Source organism: Pipistrellus hanaki (assembly GCF_964339955.1).
Source record: "Pipistrellus hanaki genome assembly, chromosome: 13".
NCBI lineage: Eukaryota > Metazoa > Chordata > Mammalia > Chiroptera > Vespertilionidae > Pipistrellus > Pipistrellus hanaki.
This window is the reverse complement of record NC_140515.1, coordinates 39,090,727-39,115,275: the sequence shown is the minus strand read 5'-3', so window position 1 is coordinate 39,115,275 and position 24,549 is coordinate 39,090,727. Positions and strand designations below refer to the sequence as shown.

The window sequence follows — 24,549 nt, the reverse complement described above, 5'->3', positions numbered from 1 at the left end:
TAAGCAGTGACTAGGGGATTTTAGGCTCCACAGAGAGGAAACCTTCATTGTGCTGCCTTTTCAGGGACTGGTATGCATTATCCTAGGGGCCTTGGAATTTCCTATTCACAGGAACCTTAAGAACAGGACAGGCAATTATCTAGCAGGATGGTCTCAGCCATTCCAGCCTGGAGGCAAAGTTCATAATGAATCACTCCCTTTGACCTGCTGATTCCAATGGTTTATGCACAGATTTTTAAAAAATGTTTAAAAAAAAAAATCAAATAAGATGTTAGGGTTTTGTTTTGTTTTCCAGTTCGTGGTAGTCTTTATTTTAAGCCCTTTCTCTGCTGTCATGTGTAAACACTTTTTTCCTAAAGGCTACTGTTCTCACTCTTATTTGGAAGGAAATTCAAATCTTCTGTCTAATTTGGGATGTGTGGAAGCAGCGTGGCTATGTGACTCTGCCCCAGACCTGAGATGCTCTGGCTGGGAGTATAGATCAGAACGCTTGCCTGACAGAAGACAAATCCTTTAAACCTTCGGGACTTCATTTCCCTCCTTAGTCACACGGGGATAAAAACACAGACCTGTCTCCCCGGATGGATGGAGACCAACATCTGCAAACATTAAAAAATGGTATAAATGTTGATTGAAAAGGTAGCATCTTGAGCTCACAAATAATTTCCCCAAGAGTCTCGGCATCCTGTCTGTTTAACATACTGCCCTTCTCATTGGTCACCGTGAAGGTGATTTTAGGGTTTAACAAATATTTCACAGTAAAATTTTCCAAGCCCTCAAATTCCAGAGCCCCAATCAGTGGCCCCCATATATTCATTTTGAGTAAAACAAAATGTTCAATCACAGAAAATTCGTATTTGTTGGAGCATACAGGCAACATTCCCTTTGTAATGCTGTTGGCAACTGATTTCTGTACATTATGTTGACTTGGGGGTTGTCTGACTGCCTACTAACTCACACAGCACATCTTCAACCCTTTTGGTATTTGTAGTGCATCTCCTGAGCTAATAATTCTGAAAGAGAAAGAAACATGAAACAGTGAGAGGATAGAAACCGTATCCCTTAAACATAAAGCAATGAGAAGAAGAGAAAGAAACATAAAACAATGAGAGGATAGAAACTGTGTCCCTCAAAATTGGGATTCATCGGAAGAGAGAGGCTAGCCCAGCAGCCAGAGACTGCAATGGGGAAAACTATTTGCCAATTCAGAAGGTGGATCAGAAATGGGGCTTAGAGGTTGGGAACAGGACTATGCCTAAGTATCAGAGTGAAAGAAAGCATTAGTATGGGAGCATTCCTTTTGCGGCTGGTTCAAGAGCCCTGCTTGTTTCCAGCATGAATGGAGTAGGGGGCAGGAACCAAGTACCCATCAGTTAGCTTCTCTGGGCAAGTCCCTATCATACCCGGCCACAGGGCAGGGCATGGGAGCATCTTGGAACGAGCATCTGAGAAGTGGCCTCACATCCCCATTCAGGCCTGAATGCAGGCCCTGCAGGGATGAGTACACAGGGGTTCTGCTCTCAGAATCAAGCTTTATGGATTCATTTCATCAGGACTCTGGAACCTGGAGGTGAGAGTGGATTGCAGCCTGGGGCAACAGCTACATTAAAAAATAAACGAACACAAATAAATAATAGAATGTAAATTTGAGGAAAGAATGGAGGGAGGCAGAGCGAATCGGGGTCTATAACAAATGCAGAGCATCTTTTTCTCCTTCTGAGCCAATGGCCTCCCTCAGTGAGAGAGAAGGAAGGCAGAATGCCATGGTGAGACCAGGGAGTGGGGCCGGTTGGACACATTTATTCCCATGATACAGATGTGGCTATAGAGACACTTCCAAAGTTGGTAACTTGTCCAGGACCAAGTATGGCTTTTAAAAGTCTATCAACTTCACCAGAATGCAATTCTGATGGAGAGGAAAAAGCCCAGTCCAGTCCAAAAGGAATGTGTAGCTATGGGGACACATTATATTTTGTATCATTTCAACAGATTGAGACCCAGTTCTATCATCCTGATTGGCTCTTCCTTTACTAAGGTCCCACACACCTGGAAAATTCCCATGCCCCCATCCTTCCTGAGGTCTCTGTACAAAGAGACAAAGAACACCTTAGTATGTCCAATCAGAATCATCATCTTGGTGTAGCCTTGAGGGCCAACCATGCTGCTCAGTGGAGAATCAGTGATCAGTTATTATGTACCAGGCACCATTTCAAAGGTTTCTCATGCCTCGCCTCACTTAGCCCTCCAGAAACTCTCACAAGTAGCTACCGTTGTTTTATCCACTTCACAAACAGGAGGACCACAGAAGGCTCAGAAAGGTGAAGCATCCTGCTTAAGGTCAAACCACAGGTGAGAGTCAAGCCGATCTCAAATTCAAATCTTCAGGAACGCTCTTATGGCTTTTAACCCTGTCCTGCCCTATGGCAGCTGTTTTCCCAGGAGGCATCTACACAGTTAAGCTTCCTCCTTCACTGCTAAAAAGAAGGGCTGTGTTGGAAGGCTGGTGACTTTGCACCTCCGGGATGTTGTACGCTAAGACAAGAAACAATCATGGGCCTGAAATCTTAAATGCAAGACCAGTCTTCTTTGTGTTAGGAGTTTGCAGAAGATGAGGATTCTGTGCCTGTGTGGAAGGGAGGTTAGAGGCAGAACTCACTTTTCTCCTACTGCTGATCCAGGCAAAAGCCCAAGTTGGGCAGAGCTGAGTCCCATCTGGTGGACACCTGACCACAAGCTCCTCTGGAAGTAATAAAAGAACACTTGACATTAAGTGAAGGCGACACAAGGAGAGGAGTTTTACAGTGATTCCACCCTCGGGGAGAGTGAGAGCTAACCAGAGGACTTCCCCAAAGCTGCCTGGCCGAAAGAGCATCTTATTTAGATGAAGGCATGGCTTATCTAGAAAATCCAACAAACCATCCCCAATCGGCTTGTGATTTAAAAAAAAAATTTTAAAAAAATGAGTTCAACAGAATTGCAGAATATAAGGAACAAGCAGGACCAGCTACACAATTTGAGGCAGCCCTTTGCAAAATGAAAATGCAGAGCTTTTTTTTTCTCAGAAATTACTAAGAATTTCAAGACAGTGACAGGAGAGCATAAACCAAGCACAGGGCCCCTCTGAGAGCAGGACCCTGTGTGGCCCCATGGGTTGAAATACCGATGGAAGCCAGTCTTTGACGAAGGCATAGAGAGAAGTTGGCCAAGTGCAAAAAGAAATTCAAAGAAAGTTAATTATAATAGAAGATCCCAGGACCAAATAAATATGGCAGAATCTGTGGACAAATAGAAGAGAACAATATAGCTGAAATATATAAGGAAAAAAAATAGAGCAAACAGACATATGGAAAGTATTGGATCACCAACAAGCGATTATAAAGATTCTTTCTAATTATACAAATTAATCATATACTGGGACAGAAAAATGTACTTATTTAATGCAAAAAATAATAGCATGAAATCTGTGAAACCATATTCTCACATCACAGCATGATACAATAATAATAGGGAAAACAGAATTCCACAAAATCAAGTCACATAAAAATTAAAATTCAAAATACCATAGTAACTTGCATAGAGGAAAGCTATAGTAAAATATCTTTTTTAAAAGCAAGCATGTAAGTACAACACATAAAAATGAATGAGATGTTGAAAGAAGTGTACTGAGAAGAAAATTTATCTCTCTAGGTATATTTTAATAATAAAATGAGAATAGAAACACCATGAATTAATTCTATATCTAAAGAACTTCAAACTTGAATAATATAATAGACCAAACAGAGCAGGAAATACAACAAAATATTTAAAGTAAAGGAACTAAAATAGAAATAAACTAACAGGACAGTTATTTACATTTTAACAAAATAAACAAAATTAATAAACCATTGGCCCAACAGAAGAAATTACAAATTAATATAAACAGGGAAAGACAAAATAGCACAGATTTTGTTAAATTTTAAAGAGCATTGCTCTTAGCTATAAGTATATGGCAAATTTATTTAACAATCATACTTATATTATGTCTCTCAAATATGTAATAAAAACATATGCAAAAAATAAATAGAAAACATTATTAATTCATGGTATATAAATAGGAAAAATTAGATATTATGGCCCTGGTGACTTAACTGGAGAATTTTCCAAGCTTTTTTTTTTTTTTTTTTTTTTTAATATATTTTATTGATTTTTCACAGAGAGGAAGAGAGAGGGATAGAGAGTCAGAAACATCGATGAGAGAGAATCATCGATCAGCTGCCTCTTGCACACCCCCTACTGGGGATGTGCCCGCAACCAAGGTACATGCCCTTGACCGGAATCGAACCCGGGACCTTTCAGTCCGAAGGCCGACGCTCTATCCACTGAGCCAAACCGGTCCCGGCGAATTTTCCAAGCTTTTAAAGAATAAATAAACCCCTCATGCTACTTGAGTTGTTTCCAAAATATATTCTTTAAAGTATAAAATATTTCCTTAGGGGATAATACTTCTTAAGTAAATTTGTTAAGCCTTTGTTGTTGGGCTAGAAAAATTACCTTAATGAAACAAAGATACAAAACCTTAAGCAAAATCTTAGCCAAAAAAAGTAATAAATGAAAAATGTGTCCAATATGAAAAAAGCAGGATTTACTCCAAGAATGTAAAGTTGATATATTATTACAAACTGTTTAATAAAATTAATCATAAAAATTAAGCTACCACTGCTGAAACCCAGTGGTTTGGCTCAGTGGATAGAGCATCTGCCTGTGGACTGAAGGGTCCTAAGTACGATTCCAGTCAAGGGTATGTACCTTGGTTGCGGGCACATCCCCTGTGGGAAGTGTGCAGGAGGTGGCTGATCGATGTTTTTCTCTCTTTGATATTTCTAGCTCTCTATCCCTCTCCCTTCCTCTCTGTAAAAAAAAAAAGAAAAAAAAAAAAAAAAAAAAAAAAAAAAAATCAATAAAGTATATTTTTTAAAAATAAGCTACCACTGAATCACTGACTTATTATAATAAAGCATTGATACTTTAATAGTAAAAGCTAAATACAAATGCTAGTACAACATATTCAAGAAGAAAAAACAGATATATGCACCACTAGAATATACAGAGTTCCTATACAAATATTTAAGAAAGGTTAATGATGTTAGCTCAGATTACATTGGTTTAAAAAAATTGTAAAACTCATATGGAAAAATAAAGGAATATATTATACATAAAGCAAAAATCAGGCAGTTGGGAAGCCTAAAACTGGAAAAAATGGCAATTTTTAATAATAAAAAGATTTAGTGCCCTACAAATAAAAGTTGCCATAATCCTACCTAATAAAAGAGTTATATGCAAATTAACCATCACTCCACTACATCCACCAGCCATGCCCACCAGCCAATCAGAGCAAGTATGCAAATAAACCCAATCAAGATGGCTACAGCCACAGAGAACAGGAGGGAGGCTTGGGTTTCCCAGGCAATGGAGGAAACCAAGCTTTCTGCCTGCCCTTGCCAGCCTAGGACTCCACTCAAGGCTACAAAGTTTTAATTATAGAAGATACATAAGTCCCTAAAGAAATGGCTGCCGGCCACAGAGCCAGCAGGAGGCTTGGCTCAGCTCCAAGGTACAAAGTTTTAATTGTAGGGTGATCTCTGGAGTTTCTTTTATGAGAATACTAGAGGCCTGATGCATGAAATTAGTACAAGAGCAGGTCTTTGCAGCCATGGCGGCTGCCTCAATCCCTCCCTCACAGCCTTGGCGGCTGCCTCCATCCTGCAGCCCTGGCTTCGTTTGGGAGGTCATCCAGAAGGACCTCAGGAAGGACATTCGGATGGCTGTTCAGTCAATGTGCATATTATGCTCTTATTATTATAGATTAATCCCAATCATGAGGGCTCTACACTCTCACGACTTAATTACTTCCCAAAGGCCCTGCTTCCTAACACATTACTCTAAACATTAGAATTTCCACATGTCAGTTTTGGGGAGGTATAAACATTCAAAACTAAGCAATAAGTATTATCATCGTAGCATTATTTATAATATCAGCACATTGGAAACATTCAAATGGCACTAAGTGCCAGGCTAAGAAAATAGTGAGAAAGCAACAAAATAAAATTCTCTAACAAGTTTATAAATACTGTCAATGCACTCAAAAAATGGGATTGTAATATTGTGAAGTGAGCAATGGCTAAACAAAGCACCAATATTAAAAAGCAATTTTATGCAATGACAAAGAAAATAACTGAATTGTAAGGAAAGCAATATTAATACTGCCATAATAGTACACTGTGACCATATTCAAAGCAGTTTTACATTAATCATATTTCAATGGATGTAAGACCTCTTTTCTTATACAGGAAAGAGAGGAAATGCTATGCATATTGCAACATGACCACAATAGTTACCAAATTGTGGTTACACAGTGCAATTGCACCACACGTTTGACTGGGGATATTCTATATACTCACATCTCTCTTCCATCTAACTTTTTAAAATCCTCACCAAAGATGCTTTTGTAAAATTGTTTTTTAGAGACAGAGAGAGAGAGGAAGAAAAAGAGAAAGATCCACGTAAGAGAAAAACATCAATCAGCCAACTCTAGTACATGCCCGACCAAGGATCAAACCTGCAACCCCGGTCTGTGCCCTGACCAGGGATTGACCCCGGAACCTTTTCTTTCTGTGTATGGGATGATGGTCAGCAAATGAGCCACCCAGCCAGAGCCCATGTAACTTAAAATGCTGCCAAATTATGATTTCCCTTTCTCACCTGAGGTTCCAGGAGAGAAGTAAGTCCCAATGTCCTAGGACATTCATTCATAGTAAGTAATGGATTTGCTTATATCTGGAATAGTGTTTGCTCATCACCCTCAGTCATCTCACCGCCAACCAGTTGTAGTCCATTCATGGCACTACAATTGTTTGATAAAGCTCAAACAATTATGTCTCTGCCCTCTGATATTCTTTTTCTCCCTCTAAATATGGCACCTTTGGGGGCTTTAACAGGATAAAGGTTGTCAGAAGACGGGATGATAAAAGAACTTCTGAAAAATTCTGCTTATATCAGTGAACAGGCCAGGGCACCTTCAGCCCTGAAGGCTTTCCCAGGAAGATTAATGATCATCCAGAATCAAATGGAAACAAACCATGGCCAGCGAGCAGGAAATCAAGACCCAAATGAACACACCGAAAATTCCGCCTTGGATCTTACATCAAACAGTATTCGGCGTTTTGAAAAACATAAGAAAACTAGGAGGGTGGGAGGATTGACAGCATCACTTCATGGAAAGGATTTCATTCACATCAAGCTCAAGTGAAATGGAAATGCCCACTACAAAGAAGTTGAGTGCAGAAGTATTTATCAAAGCTGTTGGTAGCTGAGGACCCCTCACTCTATGTTCTACAAAATTCTATCAGAAAGAAAATGAATTCTCATTCATATGGTCACTCCCTAGGGAAACTGACTCTCAATAGTGATTGAATGCATAGAAGGATTATCAGGAGCACTGTCAGGAATACCTATAAAAAGGAAGGGAAAGAAAGCAGAATTGGGCAGAGTGAGAGGTTGGATTGTGCTATAGTCACAACAGACATTTCAGCCACCTCCATGGGAAGTTCTGAAGCTGGGATGGCTGTTCAGAGTTTATGTGTATTGGTCAAGCTAGGAGACTAGGCTTTGTACCCTACCACTAGCCAGTTATCAGATGTGGGCTGCCCTGGAAAGAGGGCATGACCTTGGGTGAGGAAATTATTTCCAGCCATGGGCAATTCTGAAGAAGGATAAAGGCCTTCTGCAGATAGTGCTCCTAACAGCTAGGGAAATGGGTCCTTCAGCCCTGAAGGTAGATCTGGGTGATACATGACAGCAGCTACTACATTCCTTTAACAAGTATTTGTTGAGCATCAGCTATGTGCCAGGCACTAGGCTAGAGGTCTGTGGAGACATGACTAGGAAACAAGACATGCATAGTTACTTTCCTTGAGGACTTTCCCTTGTCCAAAATAAAAAATCTTCATTCCATAATGAGGGCAAATTGAAAATCTTTGACTTAGAAGACAGTAAGAGCCGAAACCGGTTTGGCTCAGTGGTAGAGCGTCGGTCTGCGGACTGAAAGGTCCCAGGTTCAATTCCGGTCAGGGGCATGTACGTTGGTTGCGGGCACATCCCCGGTGGGGGGGTAGGGGGGGTGTGTGTGCAAGAGGCAGCTGGTCGATGTTTCTCTCTCATCGATGTTTCTAACTCTATCCCTCTCTCTTCCTCTCTGTGTAAAATCAATAAAATATATTAAAAGAAGAAGAAGAAGAAGAAGAAGAAGAAGAAGAAGAAGAAGAAGAAGAAGAAGACGACGACAATGACGACAGTAAGAGTCAGCCTGCTTTTGTTTGACATCAAAACCAGTCTGTGTTTTCCTTTCTCCATTTTGGAGCAGAATTTCAAGAGTTTCTTTAAAAGGTTTACTAGTCTGGTTCTCTTAAAGTTCATTTAGTTGGCTTGACTCTGAATTGGGATCAAAGAATCATGGAATTTTAGATCTAGATGAGATATTAGAGGTCACGTGCTGTAACCTGCCTCCAAAAATTAGAGTCATCCTTTCTATAGCATCTCAGACACATGATTCAGCTCCCCGTAGATACCCTCAAGGAGAGAAAACTCCTTATCCAGAGAGGAAGCCCGTTTCATTGTTGGATAACTTCAGTTGTTAGTAATGACCTCTACCCATTGATTCTAGATTTGTTATCCTGAGCAACAGGTTAACAGGAAAGACCCACTCATCTCACTCTTCTCTACTCCAGGTTAAAAGTGCCCAGTTCCTATGATGGTATTTCATTAAATTGTATCTTTTAGGTATTTCCCTTGTTCTCCCCCCGTCCCCTCCTTCCCCCCCTCCCCCGTGTCCATTTCCCTACGATGGCTTGCTTTAATTCAGGACTTATCCTTACATTGTTGATTCCAACAGGCCCTGAATTGCCGTCCCAAGAATCCATTATATCACAAGCCAAAACCATATTTTTTAAAACACAAATCTACTAGTCACTCTCCCCCCCACTCCCCCACACACACTACAGTTTGTTTGAAGCCAAGATCCCAATCTCTAACATAGCACAGAAGGCCCTTCAAGATGGTTTGGGCCTCAATTCCCACTACCTCCAGTGCGCACCCTATGATTAAACACCCTCTCCTCTTTGTACATGATTTTCTCCCTCTTTTGGTGTGGTTGTTCTCTTCTGTCCTTCTAGCCAACTCCTATATAATCCTCAAAATCTAGTTCAAAAGTCAGCCCCTCTGTGAAGGTAAACCCAAAGAAGTTGTTTCCATCTCTATACTTCTGCAGAACTGCTCAACCTGCTCTTTTACCTTTATCACATTGTTCAGTAATTATCAGTTGTGAGCCTACCTTCTCAATTAGAATGTAAGAGAGCCAGGAATTCTGCTCTATTCTTGGCATACTAAAATCAAGTACCATACTAAAATTTAGTACCATACTAAAATCAAGACAGAGTGTATGAAAAAATTGCTTTTTAAAACCTTCATCAGCATAATGATCTCCCATTAAATTGCTAATATTTATTTTAACCAACCTAGGATAGATTATCCTTTTGAGTGTGCAATTAAGTTTTTGAACCTAAAGACAGAGATTTACATTTCTCCCTATAAAGTTCTATCTGTAGATTTCTTGTCTGTAATAATGAAGTCTAATCTTAATTCCATTACCTGTTATGCTAGGTAGCCCTATCTCAGTTTTGTACCATTTATACATTTTTATACCAGAAAAGGGATCATGTTATGTCTTCAAATAAATTACTGACAAAATTGATAACCAGGGTTGGGCTAACAATTCATAACTTTCCTCTACCAGTCTCCTTCCAGACACCAGAACAAGCTACATCTCTTTGATGCTGTTGTAGAAAATCTAATGATCTCATTTGGCATCACTGAAAACCTTGCCAATCCATGCATTCTTTCTTCATGATAGAACAGTGGGTCTATCATTAAAGGTCTGTATTTATTATAAAGAAGAGGTTCTAAGGTGATTAGAAATATAAATCAGGGAGAATTTTCTTGGATTTTCAAAAAGTATACTTTTAAATCTTATCTTTATTCTTGATCCCATGTTAAGGCTATGCTGGTGACCTAAGTCATATCTTAAACAAATGAATGGAAGAGAAAACTATAATTTATTAATGTTTTTCTGATTCTTTCCTAAAGCCAAAATGCAGCCCCGGTCCCATTTTAGCATTAATAAACTATGCATTTGGAAGAAAACACTTTGTCCTTAACATTACTTTACATAGATCTTTGTGTCATTTAGTCTCTCTCTTTAACAAAATGATATAGTTATGTTATAGATTAAATCTTGTCTTATTATGCAATTTAGAGTGTGTCTCTTACTCTAACATGTAAAATCTTGATGTCTTTTAGCAGCTTAATAGTGGGGTCCCTCAGAAAAGATTATTCTTTTCATTGTTAAGTGTATACCAGGACCACTGTACTAAAGTCTGGGAGTGTCAGATGGGAAGTCAAGGTTCATTTGTAAAATCTAAGAGTTAATAGGGACAAAAAGATAGATGATTTTACTCAATCTAACTCCAGTGCTGGAAACACAGATGATGCTCTGTAAAAAATGACTGAGGAATTAACCTAGTATGGCTCTACTGGCTTAAAACATGGAACCTCAACACAATCTTGGGCCTTTTAAAAAATTTCTTGACTAATTCATGAGAGCCTAATTCATAGGGAAGAAGTAGGAATGAGGATGAACATAGAAAGGAATTAAATTTAGAGATTCCCAACTCCCATTAGGATGTGTAAATTAAGACATAAAATTCACCACCATCATGGACCTTGTGAATATTTTTCATTAACATTCTCATCACGATAAACTTTTGAAATACACAAATGAAGTTGAAATGTCAACAAACCATCTAATGTATTTTCATGCATATTCTGACTATAAATATGTCAATCTAATCTTGTTTGCTAAAGAATCTTGTTGACCTATGCTAAGATTATTGTAGCCCTCAGCCTCCAATAATCATTTCTACCCAGTTGAAATGAGATTAAAGTATTATTCACTGAATTAGAACATTTTAAGAAAACTCAGTGCTAAATTTAGAAGACACCAGTTGTTCAAATTCAAGTTTTTTTCTATTTGGAATCTGAGGGTGAGGTAGCAACTCATCGCCTTACTGAAAAACTAGATGATGTTCCTTCAGCAGTGAAACATTCATAAAAGTCCACAGCACAATATTACTCATTCCCCACTTCTGACTCATGCACATTTTCAGAAATAATCCTCCTTTGAATGTTTCTGCAAAGGGAAATATGAAGAGCAAAGTTGTTTTGGCACAACTTCACTCTTGTTTTGTAGAGTTATGTACTGTGTTTAGTTTCACGCTTTTGATTTTGTGCATTCTGGATGATATATTTGCACACACAACGTCTCTATATGCATTAGAAATAGACATGCTATGACACCTCCTATGATTTAAAAATTCTCTATACAGCTACTCACATAAATTTTTATAGTAATCTATTATTTTCCACCATGAAAATACTTAATGTCATTAAAGTAAATTTCACATAATATATTGTAACATTGTTTAAGAGTATGATGTTATAGTTATGCAAAAGAAAAAGTTGGTAAGTAAATGTTTACATGTAGTTAACTACTTTTGGAAATAAAAAGGGAAAATGGATTTATATAGTATATTTCAACTAGAGGCCCGGCGCACAACATTCGTGCACTTGGGGGTGGGGGGTTCTCAGCCTGGACTGCACCCTCCCACAGTGCAGGACCCCTTGGGAGATGTCTGACTGCTGGCTTAGCGCTGCCGCAGAGGTGGGAGCTCTCCTGCCACCATTGCTGCACTCACCAGCATGAGCCCAGCTTCTGGTTGAGTGGCGCGCCCCCTGTGAGAGGGCACTAACCACCAGGGGGAAGCTCCTGCATTGAGCATCTGCCCCCTGGTGGTCAGTGAGCATTATAGTGACTGGTCGTTCTGCAGTTTGGTCAATTTGCATATTAGGGTTTTATTATATAGGATGCTTTTAGGACATATCTTCCCAATGATAGTGAAAAAGAGAAAACTGTTCCTTTCAGTCTAGCCAAGGATATCTATTTCTGAGAAACATTTGTAAACAACTCTGGTCTGCTGTGATTGCTGCCTCCTCTGAAGTTCAATGGAAACTTAACGTTGTTTTACTCATCTTGGTCCTTAATCTTGGCCTTTTGTGAATTTGTTGATTACTGTTTTATGTTTTTCTTCCTTTTTTTTTTTCTCTTTTTTTATTTGAATGTATTAGGGTAACACTGGTTAGTAACATTATATAGGTTTCAGGTATACAATTTTATAATACATCCCCTGTATATTGTATTATGTGTTTATCACCCCAAGAAAAGTTTCCTTCCATCACCATTTATTCTCCCCTTTACCCTCTTCTACTCCTCCCATTCCTCCTTCCCTCTGGTAATCAGCATACTGTGTCCATGAGTCTTTCTCTTTTTTCTTGCTTAGTGCCTTCACCCATCTCACTCAGCCCCCAACCCATCTCCCCTCTAACAGCTACTCCATGAATCTATCCATGAATCTATCTCCACTTTGTTAGTACATTTTGTTCATTAGATTCCATATACAAGAGAAATCATATGGTACTTGTCTTTCTCTGACTGCTTATTTCACTTATAATAATAATCTCCAAGTCTATGCATGCTGTTATAAAAGGTAATATTTCCTTCTTTTTTACAGATAAGTAATATTCTATTCTGTAAATGTGCCACAATATAAAAAATGACCAGTCAGAAATGAAGAATACAATATATGACATCAAGAATACACTGGAAAGAATAAATAGTAGGTTGGATGAAGCAGGGGATAGAATCAGTAATTTGGAAGACAAGGTAAAGAAACAAAACAAAAAACCACCACCCAATTAGTGCAGCAAAAAGAAAAAGGAATTTAAAAGAATGAGGATAGTTTAAGGGACCTTCCAGACAACATGAAGTATAACTACATCTGTATCATAGGGGTACTGGAAGGAAATGAGCAAGTGCAGGGATTGAGAACCCTATTTGAAGAACTGATGACCAAAAACTTCCCTAATCTGGTGAAGGAAAAGACACACAAGTCCAGGACGTGCAGAGACTCCCAAACAAGATGTACCTAAAGAGGCCCACACCAAGACACATAATTAAAATTGAAAAGGTTAAAGACAGAGAGAATCTTAAAAGCCACAAGAGAAAGAGAATTAGTTAGCTACAAGGGAATTTCCATAAGACTATTAACTGATTTCTCAACAGAAAAATTTCAGGCCATAAAGGAATAACATTAAATATACAAAATGATGAAAAGGACCTATAACCAAGACTACTTTAGCCAGAAAGACTATCCTTTAAAATTGAAGGAGACTTATCTTTCTCTGACTAACTTATTTTGCTTTGCATAATACTCTCCATGCCTCTCCATGCTGTCTCAATGGGTAAGAGATCCTTCTTTTTTACTGCTGCATTGTATTCCATAGTATAAATTTACCACAGCTTTTTTATCCACTTATCTATTGATGGGCACATGGGCTTTTCCCAGATCTTAGCTACTGTAAATTATCCTGTGATGACATAGTGGTGCATATATTCTTTTTGATTGGTGTTTGGGGTTTCTTAGGATATATTCCTAGAAGTGGGATCACCGGGTCAAGTGGAAATTCCATATTCAATATTTTTTTGAGGAAACGCCATACTGTTCTCTATAGTGGCTGCATCAGTATACATTCCCATGTACCAGCAGTGTACTAGGGTTCCCTCGTCAGCCCTTGTCATTTGTTGATGGCAACCATCTGGCAGGTGTGAGGTGATATCACTGTTCTTCTTTTTAGAACTTCTCTCTCACTAGGAAACAGGCCATCCTATTCCAAGTCAAGTATTCCAAGTTGTGTGGTCCCTCAGATTTCCAGTCTAGCCCTTTTAAAGAAACATTATATTTCCTGAGAAAATTTTTAATGCTCTTGGAACTTTACGGCATGCTACTTATTTGAAAAGTGACAATATGTGGATGAGGTGTATGTAAATTGTATTAACCAGGACTCCAGGCATCTCAGGGAAATCTAAGTTCAAGTACTGCATTTTATAGATGGGGAAATGACAGCTAGAACACTCCACTCTCCCATCATTGATAATAATAAAGTGTCTTCAGTAAAAAAATATGACTCCAAAATATTATCAATATGATAAAAGGTATTTTACAAATAGAGAAAGGAAAAAAATAGGGTGTTAAAAATTAAAAAAAAAAGGATGTTCCAGACAAAGATCTTGACCTGTTGATTAATCATTATTGTACCTTGACTCAAAAACCAAGTCATTCAAGCAAATGGCCTTGCAATATCCACACACAGAAAATGAAAAAAAAAAAATCAGTCCAAATGAATCAAGGACATAAATACAAGAGAAAACCATTAGAATAAAACAAAACCTACGTAGGAGTATATCTTTGTGACCTCGAATTTAGTAATGTTTTCTTAGATCTGACACCAAAAGCACAAATAACACAAGAAAAGATAAATAGAACTTTGTCAACATTTTTAACTTTTGTGCTTCAAACAACACCATCAAGAAAATGAAAACACAATCCAGGGAATAGGAGACCATGCTTGCAAATTGTATATTCAATAAGGGACTTGAATCTAGAATATGTAAAATACTCTCACAACCCAACAATAAAAAGACAACCCAACTTAAAAATGGGAAAAGGGTTTGAATAGACATTTCTCCAAAGAAAACATACAAAAGGCCAATCGGTATAGAAGATGCTCAACATGATTATCCACTGGGGAAATGCAAATCAAAACCACAATGAGATACTGTATCACCCCCATTAAGATGACTAAAACAAAAAAAAAGATAGATATTAACAAAAATTGGTGGATGTGGAAAAATTGGAACCCTCACACATTGCTGGTGTTATTGCAACATGGCACAGCTGCTTTGGTAAACAATTTGATAGTTTCTCTCAAAATGTTAATCATATAGTTAACATATGACCCAGCAATTACACTCCTATGTATATACCCATAGGACATTGAAAACATGTCTACTTAAAATTTTATACACAAATGTTTATGGCAGCATTATTTATAATAGCTAAAAAGTGGAAACCTCAAGTTTCCAACTAACAAATGGATAAGCAAAATGTAGTATGTCCCTGCAAAGGTATTGTTCAGTCATGAAAAGGAATGCAATACTAATACATGCTACAATATGGATGAACCTTGAAAACATTATGCCAAGTGAAAGAAGCAGTCACAAAGGGAAACATCTTATGTGATTCAATTTACATGAAATATCCAGAATAGGAAAGTTGGTAGAGATACAATAGAAAATAGATTAGTGGTTGTAGGGGATGTGTGGAAAGGGAAGGGAGAGTCTGACTGATACTAGGTAGAAGGCTTCTTTGGTGTGATGAAAAGTTTCTGAAATTAGATAGTGGTTATGATTGTACAATTCTGTATATATATATTAAAAGCCACTGCACATTTTAGAAGTGTGTAATTCTAATGTGTGAATTTTATATGTGAACTAGAGCTGAATAAATCTCTTATTTTAAAAATACCTAAGTCAGTGCATCTTGCTATTTTTGTTCTTGTGATGATGGTGGCTTTTCAATTATTAAACTTGTGTATGGAATGAGAATTCATACTCTTGGAAAACCACTGATGTTTCTCAAATTAAAATACAAAGAAAATAACATTTTCCTTCAAGAGATAAAGGATTAACCCTGGGTTTTTAAGGTAAGGAAATGAATTTTCCCTTTGACAATAAATAGCTTTATAATGTAGAGATACTATGTAAAAACTTTTGCAACATAAGGAATTTAAACCTTAATTTAATTTGCATAGCATCTTTCCTCTGCATTCAAAATGAAAGTCTAATGTCAGGAAGAACTTACCGAATTACATCAGAAGATTCTATATGTTAGAGAGGAATCATATTTCTTTCACATTACCTTAGGTTTAAAGCAATTGAACTGTCCTGCAGGATTCAATGCTCTACCAGATTTTTTCACTGTGTCTCAACCTACTTTTCATTATTACCCCTCCTAAGAAACCTTTTAGATACTTCTTTTCCTAATTGCTCCTCTCCTTCATGAAACTTTAATACTACAAATATACTGTATATCTATGTATTCCATGTACCATTTATCTATGCTGGATCCATAAAAGATAAGATTTTTCACCAATGAAACCAATTTCCACTCTCTTTAGAGTGATATAGCCCCTGTTAAGAATGCCTGGTGTACCTTTAAAATTCATGAGTGTGTTTGCATGTACATATTTTATTTTCCTTACTTTATACTGATTTCAGAATGCTTTTAGTAACTCAAATTTAACATTTACAAATTTAGCAAATAAAATTTAATTTTTATAAATTTAGGAAAAATATGTTAAATATGCTAAATTCGGATAAAATATGAGGCACCCTTCAAAGTTATTTTTAAAAAATATTCGTTGACATGGAATTTTCTTATGTTAGTAACTAGGGAAAAATCAACATGTAAAAACCATATTAAGAATACTTTACAAATTTCCTTAAAAATGCATACATATGCGAGGACAAATGACTGGAAAATATTCATTAAATGTTAGCAGTTATCTCTAGGTGCAAATGTTGTAGGTGATTTTCATTCTCAACTTTACACATGTCTGTAGTTTCCAAGTGTTCTATTATGAGTTTGCATTAGTACTACAATTGGAAAATAGTTACCAACACAATATTTGTTAAAATTAGCCCAGGTCTGGGAAAGTTATAATAATATCTATTTTATAATACTAGATATAAAGTATTTATGTAGCCTTTTGGAGAAAGGTTTTGTTTTTGTTTACATGCCGTAGACAAAGCTACACTATTTCAGCTGTTGTCTTGCCAGCATTTTTAATGATTCTGCTGCAAAAGTATTAATCCTTAGCAAATGAGAAGTAGAATCTGACCCAGGCTCCTAGCACTATCCTTCTGAAGAACCAACTCTAATGTATTTCACAGCTACAGGGGAATCATCTAGCAAGCAAATGTTTGCTAATGAGCTTTTCTAGAGAGTATATCCAGCAAACAACTAAAAGTCATTATGCACTTGATCTCAAAAGAGCCTATTAAAATAATGACTCCGATTTGAATGTCAGCAACTGTGGGGCTACTGAAGAAAACAATACCTTGAATATCATTTGAATAACAGTTTGCACAGTGTTTTTATTAGATCCTTACAACAATCCTACGTGTCACTTGCTATTTTTCCTTTTATTTATAGGTAAACACGAGGCAAGTGAAAGAACGGGTACTCCAAAGTTTTTGACTCACGGTTTTGAGTTATTTTTTTTGGGGGGGGGCGGGGGCATCATTCAATGGTAAATAAATTGAGTATTTTAAGCATGAGTAAGTGAGGCAATAGAATACTACCCAGAAATAAAAAGAAGTAACATACCAATACCAAAACAATATGGATGACTCTCAACAAAACAACACAAAAGAGTATGCACTGTATAATTTCATTTATATAAAGTTCTAAAACCTGCAGAACTTATCAATTGTGATAGAAATCAGAATAATAGTAGCCTGGGGTGGGGATGAAGGGAAAATGTGGGAGGTGTGCTTGATGGCAAAAAGACAGTATGGAACTATACTGGGTTAAAAAAATATTCAACATCATGATTGTGCAGTGATATGCAGGTGTATACATTTGTCAACATTCATCAAACAATATACTTTAAATCCATACATTTTATTGTAAGTTAATTAGGCCTCAAAATTTATTAATAACAAATTTTAAAAATATCAATACTTATGTGCTTTCCAAAAATAAAATCTGCATTACTCTATCACTCAAAAACAACAAGAATATTTGTTTTATAAAAGCAAGTTATTAAAGTCTGAGTCCTTCTCTCTGGGCACATATGAGGATGTAGAATTTCACCCAGTTAAGATGAAATCAAATCCCTTCTCTTAAGACTCTGGGATCTTATTAATTCTACAATTGGTTAAAAAAAAAATTTAAAAAACAAACAAAAAAAAAAACCTCAACTGCATAAGCACTATGGAGGGTCAGCTGTTCAAGTGAAAAAGTGCAGGTCATTGTTTCATTGTTGCTTAAACTTTCAGATCTCCTAGACCTAGGAGAAACCGCCAAAGACCAAAAAAGTGGCTTGGCTTCTATTTTAAGACATACTTACCTGAAAGTTCTGATGGATGTGATTGTGAAAGAGCTGGCATGATCCTATGATAGCCAATAATAGACACATGTGGAGAAGATGCTGCAAATGAAAGCCGATGGAAGGAAGAGGATACGGGCATACAGTGGACAGACTGTGTAAGTAGAAGTCTGCCAGCAGGAAACCCAGTTAGCAGGCTGGATTGGTGCCCAGCCCTGGGACAGTAAGGATGTCAATTCCCCATAGCAACAGAAAGAAAGGAACAAGATGAGAGGTGTTTCCAAAGAAGAACCTCAAGTTAGTGTCTTAGCATTCTCAGCCTGAGCCAATTTTTATAAATCTACAAAGCCATGGGAATCCTGTTAAATTTATTCTGAAGGTACCCCTGAACCTTCTCATGATAGCTCTTGCATATTTAGAGCAGCAGATAAAAATTAAATTACTCAAAAGGGGATAAAAGCATAGGAGCGTTTTTGATGATGCAGAGCTGAAGTCTAGTTCACATTCAGGCAGGAACAGCTTGCCAGCCTTGGCTGCTAGTCCATTTTCTTCATCCCTAAGATGGGAAATTATGTGAGGCCCCAAATACTCTCCCCTGCAACTCTATGACTGAATACAGCTGTCCTGACAGAATGTTCTAAAACCAGACTCATATATGAAGATGTGTGTATTGCCAACATGTTTGTTGAGCATCTACTCTGTGCACAGTACATTGTTAGGTCTGTGTTCAGTCTAATGTGTGAGCAGATGTCCAGCAGAGTCACAGTAGAAATGCGTTGTGGCCTTTGACCCCTGCCAAATTTCCAGAGCACTGCCTGTTGCCTAGGTCAGTTCTCACATCTCCTCCTCAAATACTAGGAGGGTTCTTTTTATCTCCAACTCTACTGTACACTCCGAAACCACCATCTTTTACCTAGGGCAGCACTTTGACTCAGTGTGTGAGTGTGTGTGTTTTAGAAGCTAAAGAATAGTAAGCAACAAATTAAGACTTTTAGACATGGCTTCCTAGAAAATTTGTGAGGGTGTTTATGGCACAGAAAGTGATTTTCTGAACTCTCTCTTTTTCTTGACCTTTTCTATCTCTTGCCTGAACAAGCTGTAAATAATGTGTTTTCTTAACAACAAGAAAACATGAAGAAAGAAAGAAAGAAAGAAAGAAAGAAAGAAAGAAAGAAAGAAAGAAAGAAAGAAAGAAAGAAAGAAAGAAAGAAAGAACGGAGGGAGGGAGGGAGGGAGGGAGGGAGGGAGGGAGGGAGGGAGGGAGGGAGGGAAGGAAGGAAGGAAGGAAGGAAGGAAGGAAGGAAGGAAGGAAGGAAGGAAGGAAGGAAGGAAGGAAGGAAGGGAAGGAAGGAATAAATGGATGGATGGACCGGGGGGGGGGAGGGGGAGAGAGAGAGACAGAGACAGAGAGAGAGAGACACAGAGAGAGAGACAGAGAGAGAGACAGAGAGAGAGACAGAGAGAGAGAGTTGAAACATGAAGAAACAGAATTTCCTTATTTCCCAAAGTGAGAAAAACCTTTTCCCCCCTCTTCTTTTTCTGAAAAATGCCTGACAGAACTATGATTGCAAGCATTACCCAGCACTAAACCAGATTAATTTTCCATTCAAGAAGAAAAGTAAGCAACTTGGACTAAAACAGCAAATTGCATAGCCCTATTCTTTAGCGTGTTTGAAATGAAAGCCAATACTGCTCTCAAAGCTCTGGCTGGCTGATGAAGCTTTCTCTTCCTCTCTCTAATGCCCGCCTACAGGCTGCCTGGCAACCAAATTACATTGCTGAGACTACTCCCCAGCAATAACTGACCCTGAATTTTAATTTTCCTGCTGATGTTTAAGTGGGATAAATAAATAAATAAATAAATAAATAAATAAATAAATAAATAAATGAAATCTCCCTGAAACAGTATTCATTCTGACTAATAATCAGCATGTGTAGCAGATTATAGGATGGCAAAGAGAACCATGCAAAAAAACTGATAAATTATCTGTTTAAACACACACACACACACAAACACACAAACAAACACACACACACACACACAACATGAAAAATATGGGTAAACTTGGAAAATATTTTAGTTAAATGATTGTATGAATGTAAATTTGGGAGAAGAACTTAACCAAAAAATTTCTAACATCTATAATAATATAAGGAATAAAATGTTAACTTTTATAATCCTTAATTGGAATAGCTTTCCAAAAATAAAAAATAACACAAAATGTGGTATGCATTAAAGGTTCTGGAATGGCCACACACAACCCTAGCATTACCCTCTCTTTTCACAATAATAATTTACATGCATAAAAAAGCGGGGGCAGGTTGAATTGGAGGTTTCACATTAATGTGTAGTTGCTGCTTTGTGTTTTGAATAAAAGAATTTGAATTGAACATGTATAAATAACTCCTCACAGTCTTTATTATACTTTATTCACAACTTTTTAAAATCTGGCCTCATTGCTACTTTGGGGGTTACTAATGATCATTTTCTTAAATGTTTTTAAATTGATTTCAGAGAGGAAGGCAGAGAGAGAGAGAGAGAGAGAGAGAGAGAGAGAGAGAGAGAGAGAGAGAGAGAGAGAGATCAATGATAAGAGAGAATCATTTATTGACTGCCTCTTGCACACCCCACACTGGAGATCAAGCTTGCAACCCGGGCATGTGCCCTGACCAGGAATCAAACAGTGACCTCCTGATTCATAGGTGGACACTCAACCACTGAGCCATGCTAGCTGGGTGCAATGATCATTTTTACCATTCCTGAAAATGAAAGGAGAGTGCAATAAACCTCTTATCACTTTAATATGTGATAATATTTTGTCTTTTAAGCTATTTTTATGCAATATCTGTAATTAACTCCCCTGCCCCCGATTTTAATGAGCTATAACTGGCATATACCACTGTATCAGTTTAAGGTGTACAGACAGCATAATGGTTTGATTTAGATTGTGAAATGATTACCACAATCAGTTGAGCAGGAAACTTAACTTCTTCCTTGGAAACATTCTTTTAAGTACTCGCCAAAACAAACAAAGCAAGGACTTAGGGGTCAAATTCTGGCTCCCAGACTTATCAGCTGTGAGACCAAGTGGTACCTGTTCTTATTTCCTCATTGGTAAATAAAGACACCATTAATAACCATCTCTTTGGGCAATTGTGGGCTACGTGGGATCTCAGCACAATGCTCTAATGTGATGAATACTCAATTTCAGCCATTGTTATTATTGGCCATTCAGTATAGTATTATCAGTGCAGTGAAGGTTGTGACGTGCTACTGATCCTCCTTTGGGAATGAAGGAGTAATTCTCCTGGTTTCTGGGAATGCTTTGCCAAGACAGCCTTCCACTGTGAGCCCTCTTGCAGAACTGACTGCCTTGGCTAGGGAACACTGCCTGGCCTAAGACCATGCATCCTTCCAGGGGCAGCCTAAAACCAATTAGTGTTCCACCTGGGGATAGAAAGGTCCAGCCCCTTAATTCCAATCAACGACAGCTCAGGAGGGCCACCTATGCTCCAGAGTTCCCCACAGAGTTGGCTAAGGCTTTCACCCAGCCCACATCCAGCCCAACCTCTCCCTCTGTCTAGTCCTACTTCCTTCTTTTCCTTTTAGCAGCTGTGGATCCCAAGGGTACACCCTTAATAAACATCCTGCATGCCAAGCTGCACCTCAGAGTCTGCTTCCTGGGGAGCCAACCTACAACAGTGAACCAACACAAATACATTTAAGAGGATTCTAAGTGATCATGGTATAATTGAATGTGAAAAGAGGGGGTTACCCAACTCAGCATATGAGATGATCTCAACTATGGCAAAATTATATTTATATGAGCATGTATAATTGGAAAACTGGAAAATTCACCCAAGATTAACAATGTTTCTTTCTGGGTGGTAGAATTATTTTCTTTATACTCTTCTGTGCTTTTCAAGTTTCCCACAAGGAACAAATTACTTTTCTGTAGGGGGGATGGATCTCCCATATCCTCAATTGTTAACACTTGTTATTACCTGATTTTTTAATTTTAGCCATTCTAGAGGGGATGCAGTATCTCACTGTGGTTTTGAATTGCATTTTCCTGATGGTCAAATATGAACAAGCATCTTTTCTTGTGTTTATTGGCCATTTGTAGTACATCTTCTTTGGAGAACTGTGTATCCTGTGCCCATTTTTAAGTATAGGGTTATTTGTCTTTCTGTTACTGAGTTGTGTGAGTTGTATGTTGTGGATATGAGTCCCTTATCACATATATGATTTGCAGTTATTTTCGGCCATTCTGTGAGTTATCTTTTTCTTTCTTGAAGCACAAAAGTTTTAAATTTTGATGGAAGTCCAAATTATCTATTTTTTTTGTCATTCATACTTTTAGTATCATATCTAAGAAATCAATGCCATATCTCGTATCATGAAGATTTATCTTTATGTGTTTTTTTCTCTCTAAAGGTTTTATAGTTTAAGCTCTTGCATTTAGGTCTCTGATCCATTTTGAGTTCATTTTTTTTGTATGTTGTGAGGTAAGAGCCCAACTTCATTTGTTTTACATGCGGCTATCAAATTGTCCCAATACCATCTGTTGACACAACTATTATTTCCCCATTGAACAATCTTGGGATCCTTGCTGAAAATCAATTGACTGTAGACATCTGGGTTTATTTCTGGACTTGCAATTCTATTCATTTGATCTATATGTCTCTCCTTACGCCAGCACCACACTGGCTTGATTAATGTTACTTTGTAGTAAATTTTGAAATTGAGAAATGTGAATCCTCTCATTTGAATATTTTTCAAGACTGTTTTGCATATTCTGAATTGCTTGAATTATCATATAAATTTTAAAACCAGCTTGTCAATTCTATTCTTGATAGTATAATTAATTATATTCCAAATATTTTTATACATAAATTCTTATTTACATTTCCTCAAGAAAAAGTCTAGTAACTATCATTATTGGCCCAAAAAGGATGAGTAAACATCACTGACATGCCCTTTAATACTACTTAGCAATCAGGATAGCTTTGCTGATCTGAAACATAAGAGTTTGCAGAAAGAAAAAATAATAATTATAAAGGAATACTATGAACGGTACATTAGACAATATAGATGAAATTGACAAATATTATGCCAATACAAGATAACACAGATGAAATGGACAAATTCTTAGAAAGACACAAACTACCAAAACTGACTTAAAACTAAACAATCTGAATAGAACTATAGCAAGAGACTGAATTGGAAATCAAAAGCTTATCCACAGTGAAAGTCCAGGCTCAGATGGCTTCAATACTGAATTCCACCAAACATCTAAAGAAGAATTAATATCAATTTTTCACAAACTCTACCAAAAAATGGAAGAGGAGAGAACACTTTCCAACTCAGTATGAGGCCAGTGTTATCCTGATGTGAAAACGAGACAATCACTATAGACCAGTATCTTTTATGAATATGGATACAAAAGTCCTCAACAAAACACTAGCCATCTAGCAACATATATATTAAAAAACAAACACATGAAAATGACACATAATGACAAAGTGAAATTTTCCCATAAATGAAAGGTTGGTTTAATATCTAAAAATTAATTAATATAATACACCATATAGACAGAATTAAAAAACTCACTATCATCTCAATAGACAAAATCCAACTCATTTGACAAAATCCAACATCCTTTCATGATAAAAACATCCAACAAACTAGGAATTGAAGGGAATCTTCTCAACCTGATAAAGGGCATCTATGAAAAGTCCACAGCTAAAATAATGTTTAATGATGAAACACAGATTGCTTTCCCTCCTAAGATCAGAAATAAGATAAGGATGCTTTTACTCAAAATCACAAAATTATAATTGAGGAAACGGTGAAGGGATTAAACAAAAACAACAACAAACACCTCATAGACAACCAGTATGGTGATTACCAGAAGGAAAGGGGGGTAGGGGAGGTATAAGATGGTAAAGGGCGATAAATGATGATGGAAGGAGACTTGACTTTTGGTGATGAGTACACAATACAGATGATGTATTATCAAATCATACACCTGAAACCTATATAATTTTATTAACCATACCTTCAATCTTAATGATGCAATTTTAAAGGCAAGGCATAAACCCTGACTTCATTGTGCTTGAAGAAACACAAGTAAGAAACAAGAGACACTAAGACAGTGGTAAACCTTTTGTTGTAAGTAAGTGCCATAGGAATCCAGAAAAAAGTGACATGCCTATAAGCTAGAATAACAATCAGAAAGGGCTTTATAGAGGAAATAGACTTTGGCTGTGTCTTAAAAACTGAGTAAAATTTAGCAAAGCAGGGGGCAAGAGTTAGGTCATACTGGATAAGGGCAGTGGCCAAAGCAGAGAAGGAAAGTAAGTATTGGATCTATCAGTCTAGTAAAGAGT

The 24,549-nt window shown here is 37.4% G+C and overlaps 2 protein-coding genes across 2 annotated transcripts in view; one reads left to right on the top strand and one right to left on the bottom strand.

The window, feature by feature from the left end:
- Positions 1 to 24,549, bottom strand: part of PLCL2 (phospholipase C like 2) — a 203,983-nt gene that overhangs the window by 170,041 nt on the left and 9,393 nt on the right. Inside the window, exon 2 of the mRNA XM_084903290.1 lies at positions 2,657 to 2,739. The gene's annotated coding sequence lies outside the window, so the exon portion shown is untranslated. The remainder of the gene's footprint in view (positions 1 to 2,656; positions 2,740 to 24,549) is intronic.
- The window catches only part of DAZL (deleted in azoospermia like), a gene marked incomplete at its 5' end in the record, with an annotated part of 139,903 nt that continues 122,351 nt past the window's right edge, over positions 6,998 to 24,549 (top strand). The window contains one exon of the mRNA XM_084901577.1: positions 6,998 to 7,225. Coding sequence (XP_084757703.1) covers positions 6,998 to 7,225 — 228 coding nt within the window. The remainder of the gene's footprint in view (positions 7,226 to 24,549) is intronic.